The 12950-nt window shown below is 37.7% G+C and overlaps 1 protein-coding gene across 4 annotated transcripts in view; it reads left to right on the top strand.

Annotated features, from left to right (window-relative positions):
* LOC119784144 (kelch-like protein 29) overlaps window positions 1-12950 on the top strand; it is a 259595-nt gene that overhangs the window by 175711 nt on the left and 70934 nt on the right. For all 4 annotated transcript variants that reach the window (XM_038286066.1, XM_038286067.1, XM_038286065.1 and 1 more), the window contains 2 exons: window positions 5206-5388; window positions 11538-11718. In XM_038286066.1, coding sequence (XP_038141994.1) covers window positions 5206-5388; window positions 11538-11718 — 364 coding nt within the window. The remainder of the gene's footprint in view (window positions 1-5205; window positions 5389-11537; window positions 11719-12950) is intronic.

Raw genomic sequence — 12950 nt, 5'->3', positions numbered from 1 at the left:
CCTATAAGTGTTAAGCCTCATATTAAAAGCCAAGATCCAGCGTTTACATCCTTTTAAAATTATTGCACGTTGTCACATTTCATCAATATATTTAATCAGGCTGGACAAACAAAGTAGAACATAATTGATGCTACCTGTCAATCAGTCCTAGAAGCTGTCAGCAACTGACCAATCAGTGATGTAGATTTGCCCTGAAGTTAAATGGCCCTTTCATATAGGAACGCACTCAAACAAGTTTGCAGGAAACTGCTTCACGACGACACAGCGGACATATCAGATACATTTTGTGACATACAATTAAAAGACAAATTACTGGAAATATTTAGAGAACGAAACGCAGTTAATTCTTTTTAAAAAATCAGAAAGGAAATTTGGAAAATGTAAAAAGACAAACATAAGCCATTTTTCTTTTTTTTTTTTTGATAATAATAAATGCTGTTTGCTTGTAATTACAAATAAGTGAGGTAAGCTAAATCAGTAGCAACGTGTTTGCATGGTATTTAAATGTTGATATACAGCCTGATTATGTATGTGATAAAACATGCTTCATGTTTAGCTGGTGAGTATACTTGATTTATGCTTTTGTAACTATAAAAGGCTTTAATTTGTGTTAAAACTGTGCCTCTTTTTGAATAACACTTCCCCCTACTACATAATCTATTGTATAAACTATATAAACTTTTGAAATGTGTGTTAGTCAATAAGCTCTGTGCCTTAAAATAATCACATGGCCACTTACTTATGCATCACTGTGTACTGGGACTTTTTTTCCCGGCAGCAACAGCAACTCATACACTGGAAAAACAATCTAGAAATAATTAAGAATTTCTTAAATTAAGTGTATTTACCCTTAATTTGAGTAGGTAAATGAGATAGTTTGCCAATGGAATGAGTATTTTTACTCTTAAAATAAGATAATTAGATAAAATTGGATTAGATAAAATTAGATAATTAGGTAGCATATATAAAATCCAACATAATGGAGTGTAATGCAACTAGGATTCCTACATGTGCAGTTAGAGCAAAGGTGCAAGAATAAAGCCTGTATACTTAACAATTGGTGGGTATAGATCTAATGACTGCAATGCAAGTCTCTCTTGGATTAACAGCTGTTATTCCACCCAACCTGCTGTCATTCAGCATATTGTCCCTTCTATTTAAACATAAATTGATTAAAAAATGTAAACAACTCTAGTCATAATGGAATTTTCAAAACCAAAACCATGGGTTGAAGGTAGATAGGAGACCTATCCTTTTAGACTATTTTAGATCCAAGTTTAGACTAAGCTGTGGGAAAATCTAGATAAGTTTATGTAAAATAAATTATGTTCCATTTACCCACAAAACCGGCCCCTGTAGGTACTGAATTTTGGTTGACTCAAATCTTCTCCCTTTATTTATTTAATTTAATTCACAAATGGCTGCTGCTCCAAACAGTAGTCTGCTGACAGGCTAAAAATATGACAACAATATCAGAAAAGGTCAGTAACAATGAGGATGGAGAAATTCTTCCCCAAAACTGCCATGGGTATAAATTCTGTCAGGAAATAAGGGGGGGGAAAAGAGAGCTGTCAAGTCTCAGTTATCCCTTCATCCCCAAACACTTCTCTCCATCGTACCATCCTCCATCCCTTCATCCTTGTACCTAACTCCCATCAAACTTTACACTGACTGACAGCCATCCCTGTGAGGGTCTTGTTGTCTGAGAAAAACATACATGTGCGCACACAAACGCACACACCCACACCGACGCAGCCATCTGATCGGATGCCTTGGCTCCCCGTCAACGGCGCCCTGCTTGTGTTTCACTGCGTTCTGACAGGCTAGTGCTGGTTTGTGTTAGCTGCTGGATGTGTCCGGGGCTTCAGGGGTCAGGGCCACGCAGCAGCCTCAGCACCCAGATGTGGACTCTCACTGACGTGTCCGGTCGACCAGAAAGTGAAGAGAACATTCATACACTTGTGTACGGGGTAATAATAAACACCTGCATGTGCGTTGGCACGCACAGTTCAGCAGTTTGAGGCACTGCGTGCTTTAAGTTGGCCTAATTAGTTATTGTGGGGATTGAGCAAACAATAATAGAAATGTCTGCTCTGCAGTTTGTCTTAAAGAAGTGAGCTTCCTTTTAAATATGGGGATTAGACAGAGAATGGAGTTTATTTCTTCCGATTAAAGAGTAAAGATACATACATAAGAATATGAAACCAGCAGAGAATTGATCGATGGGTGAGTTAAGAGAAAATGAATCGCCATTGTGTTCTGACAGAAGCTTTACTGAGACAGACAGTATCGGCAAACTGAAACAATGAGCTGAATAAGAGAAACTGAGATGAAAGGAGGTTTGAAAAACAGAGAAAAGCGAAGAAAATAGTTAAACTTTCAAAATCCAATAAAGCTGAAATGGAGTGCAGACATGTTCAGCTGTAGCAGCAAACTAATCACAGTGAAGAACAATGAGAACTCAGTCAGGATGGGAGGCGGTGTGTGTGTGTGTTTGTGTGAGGGTAAAGGCTCCTGTGAGGAAAGACAAAGAGTCTGTTTACCCGCCGATATTTTTGCCAAACCATAGCTGCCATATCTCCTGCTGTCCCATAAAAATAAACTCTCATTTATTAAACGAACACCAAAGGTCTGCTGTAGGTCTTGAGGGCCATCCAAGGCTTTTAGTTTGTATGAAATGGGTGCAGTATTGTAAAATATCTAGGGCTTATACACAAATAAACTGCTGTTATTTAACCAGTAAAATAATTATAGCAGTTCCCTAAAAGTAACCATATAAGAATTTAGGGTCAGAATCAATTTTCTCGTATACAAAAAATATTTCACAGCTCTATAATTTTCAACCAATAAAAAAAGCATTCTTTTTACCTATAAGATATTGTACTTAATGTTTGTTTACAGTCTGATGGATGCTAATATGTGAACATCCTGATTATAAACTTAATTTAAAAGTAGTTGTTCTGTCCTTAAAGTTTTCAGTACATGCTACCTAGAATCTTTATTCTAAATCTAGGCTATTTTTATTACTGTAGTATCATACAGAAACTGAGACGATACATCTTATCAAGCAGAAAATAAGTTACAAATAATGCAAAAAAAATTTACAAATTCTTATGAAAGTTCTTCACTTTTATGAAGTAGATTTGTTTGTTCACAATACAGCCCATATAAGCAGCTAACTGTTCTATGCTGTGCACAGAGCAAATGACAACAGCTAACAGTGGATAATACGTTTACCTGAATGCTACAGTGGTTTTTGAACTGTTTTTCTTTCTAAAACATATTTTAATCAAAATGCTATTTCCTTTTTTTTGACAATACTATAAGACTTCATTGAACAATTATCTTCAGTTCACATAAAATTATGGTTTTCTTAAGAAATAAAAAGAAAAAATATTGAAATCCAAAATTGGACAAGAGAGGGGTAAAGTGTACACCATGTACAGTTTACTGTGTCTCACAAAGATAACAACTACTCCCACATAAGGGCAATATACAGAGGCAAAATAACCTAACATGTCTGTTAGTTTTGTGAGTTTTGGAGGAAATCATAATTGTGGACAGAATAGGGAGAGCATTTAAAACCCATGCCTCAGCTGGGACTAAAGTCTCAGACCCAAATGTTGCATGGCAATGGTATTACTCACCAAAAAGCCCAAGTTGATATATTTACATACAGTACATTGTGCTATATATTAAGATACATTTTTTAGGTTAGAACACATCAAACTGGAAATTATAGTTGATATTGTGAGATTAGAAATGTGTTCACTAACACTATGATTGCTAACACAGCTCTTTGCTCTTTGCCCTCCACCTAAACCACAGAAGATGCTGGAATTCCCACAATAAAAACAATAACAGAATGAAGGGAAAAGGAGTGAAATGGGTTTCTACCTTTGCTACCAACTCTTACACACACTACCAGGCACGCCAACACTCGACATTTTCTTATTGTGTGCAAAACCTTCATCTTTGTCATGACGCAGAGTTTCTCCTTCAGACGCCACTTTAGTTTTCATCATATGCACACATTTTTTTTCTAAATACCCTAGAGGTACAGGAGTCAGCCAGCTCTGAGCTGTCCACCGAGTCTAAGCTGTTTGTCCACAATGTTTCTTAGGCAGTGGTGTGTTTCCTCAGCTTAAGCCAAGCACAATGTAATTTACTTGCATCTTTCTTTTAAAGAAAGGATTTCTGTGTTACCAGCTTTTAAAAAATGTGAAATTAGAAGAACATAATTTAAATCTAAAGAAGTTTTACAGTATAGAAAGCTCAGCTAGCTATGATTTTTAAAAATTAGGGGAGTTTCTTGGTCCTACAAGGAAAACCAGCTATTTTTCTTATTTTGGAGTTTATGAAGATTAGCATTTAATCTCCAACATTTACGTTTTCACTTACTTTATGCCTTCCTTTTACACTCCCTGTATCAGTCCCTTCTTATCCTCTCCCTCCCTGGCTTAGCTCTCCCCCGTCTTCCCCCTGCTTGCATACAAACACAGCTTATTTTTGTCTGGTCTCCCTGCCTGCTCAGCGGAGCCTGCTGCTGCTGCTGCAAACTAAGGGGACCAGAGAACGTACATGTGGCAGCCTGCCAACCTGTGTAGGTGTGTGAGTGCAAGTGCACATTTTAGTTCACTACTTTTTTTTATATCTACCAGCTTTATGTGTGTGTTTATAAGGTATGCTGAACCTAACATGTTTTAAGTGTGTTCCCAATCAAGCTGGCCCACCTTAACGTAGAGAAATTGATTTTCCTATTGATTTTGTGATCCTCCTTTTCCATCCTCAAACACCCCTGTTTCTTAATGCGTGCGTGAATGAGTGAATTTGTTGTTAGCGCCATTAGAATGTGTAGGAGTGGAGCTGGGCGGCGACCATGCAGTTGGCAGCCCCATCAGTCTTGCTAATTGAGTTATGCTTTCCCATTTACCCAGTAGTAGTGACCGAGAGGAAACTTTGCTGCTTTGCATTAAGCATTTTCCAAACAGCTTATTGACTCAAGGCTTTCTGAATCCTAAGCAGCAAACATTTTGTCTTTGCCTCGTGTCAGTAAGTTCAGCCGCAATTATCAACATCCAAGACTATGCTACAAAGAATTGGAGCTTCTCGTTCCTTACAGACTTAAGTAATTTTTAGGGTTATTTACTGCTAGAAACCCTCTTAATAACCTGCTTGCTTCTGTTTCTTCTGTTTTTCCTATAGGTGTAGCGGAGGTCATAGTTCTGGTGGGAGGGCGTCAGGCCATTGGGATGAACCAGCGCTCCCTGACAGTAGTCACATGTTTTAACCCCCAGAACAGTAAGTGGTACCCGCTGGCCAGCCTGCCCTTTTATGACCGTGAGTTCTTCAGTGTCATCTCAGCGGGGGACAACATCTACCTGTCAGGTAAGCTCTACTGTCCACTCAAACAGGGAGTTTTAAGGCTTTCTTTTGGTTTACTGGAAAGTTATAGAACTATATTCTACTGCAGCTGGAAAAGTTTGAGCTACAAAAGATTAAGGATGATGATGAGGTTAGAGTTCTTGTTATTTAGAACGAAACCAATGTTCATTTACAGGAGTTTGCAATGCCGATCTTTTTAAAATAAAATAAAACTCCTCTCCAGTAGCAGGGTAAAAGTCTTAAGTTTGTCTCAGCAGAGAATAATAAAATAAAAATCTGTGGAGTAGAACTTCAGAACAAAAAAAGGTTGGAAAAATTTTAAATAAATCAAGCAGGAGCTCTTAATTAAACTTGTTCTGCAGAAGATTCAATATTGATTATTAATATATATACTATATTTTACAGTTCAGCTGTTTTATTTATTCATGTCCTTGTGGTTTATAATTAAAATGCTTTTGATCTAAAACATCTTTCTGTTTTGTTTTATCACAAACCCTCCCAAAGGCTAAACCTATTGTAATTTATTTCTAAGGGAAGGTGAGAAACGGCTGTGATAGATGTCTGAGCAGCATTTAAATTATTCAATTAATTTCAGTCTGAACTCAAGTGTAAAAGATCAGTTTCTTTTTGGCAAAACCCACTGACATAACATTAAGAAACAAATGAAAATGTTATTTCCTTGACGCCTTCTAGATTTGATGTCCTTGAGTGATTTTTGATTCTTTCCTCCTGTGGCTACAGCTTGGTTATTCGATAGTTAAAGTGTTTTATGCTTTTAGATGAAGAGAATGGAACAAGACGTTTTCTTGTTGCTTTTCTTAAATCTGACATTTGACATAATTTTTTTCGTTTCAGCTCAAGGAGTGATTTAGCAAATTGAGCCTTCACAGGCCATTGCTCTATTCCTATGACCTTTTCTGAACCATCTAAAGACTTTTTAAAGATGGCAGACTCAAAACTAACTCATATGTTGCTTTGAAAGCTTTCCCAAGCCCAGCACAGCAGACACCTTTAATGTCTTTCTTTTAAGAGAAGTCATTTTTCTGTCAGACTTATTTTCTCTTTACCCTCTGTGAAGTTCTTCCCTCTCCTTTTTTACTTTTTCTCTGCCTGGCTTCACTGCTGCTGCACTGTTCTATAGCATTTTTGGTTGTGCAGCTGTCCACTGTGTGCTCTGTGACTCCCTGTATATGACACCTTTAAGTCGCTCCTTCAGTGGTAAACTGAATTTTTCTTGCACACTACTCAAGCCTTCACACTGCACTTTGGAAATGCAACAGGATTTGTCCTGCGTGTACCTTTCCTCTCCAGCTCTTTTCATATAAATGTAAATTTGTGTTTGGGCTGTGGAACAGGTCTGCATGTGTCCAGTGGGAGTCATGTTGCCAGTGGGGAAATCAGGCCTATACGAGCTTAGCCAATCAACAGGCTCTGGTTTGTAACCTTTCCTACAAGCAGCACAGGGTCAACAGCTTGCTGTTAGGCATTACAAGTCAGGCTTTACACCTGAAAGGGCTGATTTGGAAAGACTTGAAACTTGTAGAGATTTCTTGACTGATCAACCCAGCATCAAACAACTTTTAATCCGTTTAAGTTATGAAAGGGTGGCACTGTTCTTAGGGAAGGAAAACAATCATCCTTAATGTTTCCAGGGGATAGAGGATTTAGAATAACATATCTGGGTGCATGAAGGCAGATAACTTAGCACACCACATACCCAGCTGTCTGAAATCAAGTCTGACTGCTGCACAGGAGATATAGTAGCTTGCAAAAGTGCGATACGGACTTTACATTTTGAGTTTTTCATATAAAGTTCAACATACAATCTGAGTTGATTTTTTTTTTAAGTTTGTAAGACGTATTTCTTACAATATCTACAGTTATTTGTAAACATAGGCTGGAGGGTACATTTGATCATCAATTTATAACTTCTGCCAATAGGATTAAGGTCTGACCGCATCGTGCAGTGTCAGTGTTCTGCCTCACACAAAGTTTTACACATAGGCCAAAGAAAGGTTTGATGTTCCTGAGAAGAATAGCTTCTTCCAAATGTTCACTGTCCTCAGCTGTTCATTGCCTAAGGCAGGTGTCGGCAACCCAAACTGTTCAAAGAGCCATATTCAACCAAAAAAAAAAACAAATTTATCTGGAAAAGTATCTGTAAAAGTCTTATAAAAGCCTTGTATGGCAACACGGGCTCAAAGTGTATTAGCCCACTATAAAGGAGGACTATGTGGGCTTAAATATATAATAAGCATTCATGATTAAATGTTTATCCTGGAGCAAATTTCATATCATGTGACTACTCTGCTGTACGATATTTGTGGCTTTAAGTTTAAATTCCAATGTAGCACGAGGTGAGGGAGGAGTGAACGCTCTCACGGTGTGGAGTTCACCGCTCACTGCTTCACCACCCATCACCGCTTGTATATATTTAGGTTTTGATGCATTGATGAAATTATAGAAATATGATAAAGTCATCATATTTCTGGTGTTATGGAAGCAAGTTCACATACCGGCATAAGAGCGTTATCTGTTCGGTCTTTGAACGGTTTTCCATGCTTGCAATAAACCTAGGAGCAGTAGTTTGGACATGCAATCCACTCCTGAAATCTATCTTTGCACTCCTCTTATTTATCCAGAAGTTCTGTAATAGTAATTTTTCTCTCATTTTCAACTTATTTGGGAATGTGTTTTTAGAATGCCTTCCTTGAAAATGCCTAGTCAAATTACTCTTTTTATTATTTGATAACTTCCCATGGATCCCTTAAGGATCCATTGCCCGAGACACACCCGCTTGTTTGTTTTCAACAGCCACTCGCCTGGAACCGCACTGCACTGAATCAAGTGTTGCAGGCTATGAGGCAAATCTTCGTTGGTGGAAATGTTTACATTTATTATTTACATTTATTTATCATACAAATTTGTACAGTATTGGGAAACATAATGAATGTTTGTTTGATCTCCTGCACACCATATTAAAATAAACAAATAAGCAAAAAGAAAGTAGACTTTTTCCATTTTCATACATTTTTAAAAAAGCTTCAGGGAGACGCAAGGTGGGCATTAAAAGAGCCGCAGGTTGTCGCTCCCTGGCCTAAGGTGAAGTAAAGAAACCAAAACTTGAAGTTCTGCGAACTAAATTAATTTACTGAACAACTTGCCTTAGCTTGTTGCCTTCTTTACAGTCAAAACCCACAATACAGTATGTGTTCTGCAAATTAAAGTGTTTCTGTACTCACAAGAAACCCAATCCTAGAAGAATACCTAGAAGTCATAGCTGTAGTGTAAAAATGTTCAAGGACTTTGAATTGATGTCATAAGAAGATGAGGAATGCTTGACTCACAATAACGGCTGTTTTATTTTAAAATCCAAAAGAGAAACAAGATTAAACGGATACCAAGCAAGTCCACATCATTGCATTTTAATCTAAATTGATCTTTAATTATTGCCTTAACCTATACCATGTGAGTCCATCAGACTAAAAATCTAGAAGTATTCTAAGTATCTGCTGCATCTTTGCAGCAATTATATGTCTTAACATTGTCTGATTTGAACCTCCACAGAAGACTGATTACCCAGCAGCTGTTATTTTTATGCTTGATAAAACACGGCAAATAAATATATCTTGGTTTTGTTTAAATGAGATGCTGGTTTTAGAAAAGCAAGCTGCACAAAAACAACCAGCAGTTTCATTGCCTCGAAGCTTTGACACATCATCATAAGCTGTCCTGTGGTTTCCATCTCCCCGGGTCTTTCTTCCACTTTCTCTTCTGTACAGTCAAGGTTATGCTGTTAGTCAGCATTTATTAGATCACTCATGGCCTATAGAGGTACTCATAGAACTGGGGCTATTTCTAATAAGTTTTTCTTAAGTATGCTGAAGTACACATTAACTTATCTACCGGTCGGTTTTATATGTTTGTGAGCCATATAATCCTGTCTGTATGAGATTTGTAGGAGTACTGTAAATACAGAATTGGCATTTTTACAGTACTGTATATGCAGTATATACAAAAATCACAAAGCAAAGATGCACAACATGATACAACTACTTTTATTAGTAGTACTAAATAACATGCAATGAGTATTTCAGTAGTAATCAATATGATTTTCTGTTTTCTTGACTTAATTGTTAATATATTGAATTCAGTATGTATTATGATATATATATATATATATATATATATATATATATATATATATATATATATATATATATATATATATATATATATATATATATATTAAATTAAGTAAAACACTGTCTTATTTCATAAACATCTAAATACATGAAACAGAAACCCAGAGATCCTGTTTGTTTGTATATCAAATAAACATGATTATTCCACAAAATAATGTACCTTTTTATGGAGTGGCCTAGATCTAAAAGGTTGACATGTTAAATATTTAGTTACCATTATGTCACTGAAATGTACTTTTTTGTGTAGGTTTTCCTATTGAGTTTCTGTTTTCATGTACAGTGCTTTAAAATATCTCCCTATGAAAATAAATCTGTCTTGACATTTGCTGTTTGATTAGTCAGGCTATCTGCTCAGGTAGCGATCATGCAGACAAGAGTTAGCCTTCATTCTACTCATAGCCTACCAGCTGTACAGTTACCTTAATTAGTGTGATGGATGTAACTTTAGCATCTGCAGGATGACCTTCTTGGTTGTTTTTTTAAGAAATATTTCCAATTTATAACTTTTTTTTTAACACATAGAAGTCTGGGATCCTTTCTTCAGCAGATTGAGTGACAGTGCATAACAATAACTGTGGGTGGGAAGTGTTGTACTACTTGAACAGTCATACAGTCATAGAGAATTCTAATCATATCACTTTCCTTGACATCTCACTAAAAGGACCTTAATCACTGCAACAACTAGAAGGATATTTCTTCTCCATTTTTTTCTCATTTGTTTAAACTTTGTATTAATGGATTCCTGTAACCCAGTACTAATCGTTGAGCCATTGATTCTCAATATTAAGGTCGTGACCTCACTTAGGGCACTTAGATCAAACAGTATGGGGTCCACATAGAAAATAAAACTAAGCAGTAAATAATTTATGTTAAATATATCAAGAATTCACTCAAATTATTTTAGTTTTGGTCAGGAGGCGACTTTGGTAGCATTTCATTGGTCAGAAGCTGAAAGTTTGGGAACCTCTGCATGTAACAGCACTGGCCAACAACACAAACTCACTGCTACACACCATTACACTATAGCCCGTCAGCGTTTTTGTCTCTGTGCTTTTGGAAGCAATGCTCCCATAACAAAATAACACTCCCACTTTACCTTTATATTGCTTTAGCACTGCAGCAGACACAATTTAATTCCCAGAAAAGCCAGGCTGCAAACACCATGTATGTATACTTTAAAATGCAATTGCAACTCATTTGTGTCAACAGTGATTCAATTACAACATCACCTAATTTCAGGCTTTGCTATAGTGACAAAGAATGTTATAAACTAAGTGAAACTCAAGACATCCCTCCCTGACTAATTACTTCAGTTGGTATCTAAAGACTTTGGGATCCCATTATTTAGTTGAATATTTACTATAATTGAATAAGTAAGCATACCAAACCCTTTTATTGGGGTAAACATTCACCAAAAAGGTGGAAACATTATACAAGCGACAAACATAGTTAACAAGCTGGATGTTTCATAAAATCCACCTTATTTCCTCACTCTGATATCAGTGTAGCAGTGTTTTGTTGTGATACAATACTTACTCCGCCAACTGTAGGAGTCCCGCTGATTTGGTGCTCCAAGTCATGGACTTGAATGCATAATGGAAAACAGGTTTGAATCCCAGTTTAATCAGGAAGGGCATCTGGTGTAAAAAGACACAAAACAAGTTTACAAATGTCCTTACAGCCAAATAACTGGAGCTTCCAGTTATTTACTATCAATATCACAAACAATTAAAAAATGGGGATAGGCATGCTTCGGTGGAGCTGTGGTTAGCGCGCACAACCCATGTACGGAGGCCTTCGTTCTCAAAGTGGAAATGGGGAAAATGCTTAAAATTTCAGGGTATGAGCACCAATCAAGGTTAATCTGCAAACATGTACTAATAGTTTGCTTTAAGCATCTTGACTGTAGGGTGTGTTAATGTCACCAATAACCTTTATGCATTACAGGTGGCACAGAATCAGGGGTGATGGTGGCTGACGTATGGTGCTACATGTCGCTGTTGGACAACTGGAATCTGGTGTCCCGGATGACTGTGGCTCGTTGCAGACACAACAGCCTGGTGTACGATGGGAAACTGTACACCATAGGAGGACTTGGCATGTCTGGGAACCTGGATCATGTAGAGAGGTAAGACAAAAACAAATCAGACCCGTTGAGGATGTCTTATGACAGTGAGGACATTCTGTATGTCTTGTGGAGTGCCCCGGTTCTAAAAGCAGTTTGACTGCTGTCTTTTGGCATGGGAGGACCTTCAAAAATAGCTGGATGTTGAGCTACATAGTTATGAGTGAATAAATATTCACACTGCACAACAAATTGTGGCAGATGGTGCAGCCTACAATAGTGTGGTGCAGCATATTGCAAAACTAGTTGGACAGGTTTGTTAGCGTTTTTTTAGGACAGCGAGAGGTGCAGGTGAATCAGGCTGAGTTGGAGCAAATGAAATGGCCTCAGCTGTGAGTGTTGTGGTGTGACTGAGTGGCTTTTGCTTTTTTTTCTGAGAGGGAGAAGATTTACTTTCAGAAGTCAGAGAGCTGAAGCGTGTCTGATTCTATCCACTTTAGCGTCAATGTATCACCAAGTCTTCTTCTGAAGGTTGAACAACGCGTCCTATTCATCCGGGGCCTCTTTATTTTTCAGGGATATGATTGAAAGTCCTTCAGCACCGAGCCAGACATTTGCAATGTTCTCATAGAGTCTAATGAATTCCTACAAGCGTAAAAACATGAACAAGAGTTATCCAGATTTAATAGTTTGATTCATATTCCTTCTCTTTTTTTTTAACCACTGCTCTCCAGTTGTTTCCTTCCAACTTGGGCTGACGAGTGTGTTTTAGCAGAGGAAGGGGGCTACCTCCCTCTGCATGGCAGAGCAAGATTAACCAAAGCAATCAAAAGAACATTACTGAGTATATTAGAGCAGGCCGCTGCCGCTCATTACCTAGCTGCTCAATTGATCTCAAAAGCTGTTTGCAATGCACAACAGTCCTCCAAATGAAACAGCCTAATTTGATATTTCCCCATAATGCTGCTATACGGTGTCGTTATGACTGGGGGTAGATGGAATATTTGCCCCGTAATGGAAACGCATTTGATTCATCTGTCTCGGAGCTGCTTAATTTGAGGGCTGTCGATGCATCTGGGGCATACAGCCCTCCAAAGAAATCAGCGTTTCTTTTTTCTTTGCAGCATTGTGTGTTTGTTGGTGTGGGGTTTTTTTTGGTCCGTTCTCTTGTGTGCATTTTTCTGCAATCATGAAGGTTCTCTGAGGCCCTTAGCAACCGGACTCAATTATGAGCACCATAAAACTTTAACCTACTTTACCTCTCCCCAAGATCTACCTGAGGCTTTCTCCTTCTG

Source organism: Cyprinodon tularosa, unplaced genomic scaffold (genome assembly GCF_016077235.1).
Source record: "Cyprinodon tularosa strain WSP-4 unplaced genomic scaffold, ASM1607723v1 ctg22, whole genome shotgun sequence".
Classification (NCBI taxonomy): Eukaryota; Metazoa; Chordata; class Actinopteri; order Cyprinodontiformes; family Cyprinodontidae; genus Cyprinodon; species Cyprinodon tularosa.
Note: the sequence above shows the minus strand (reverse complement) of the source record. Positions and strands in the feature narration are given on the sequence as shown.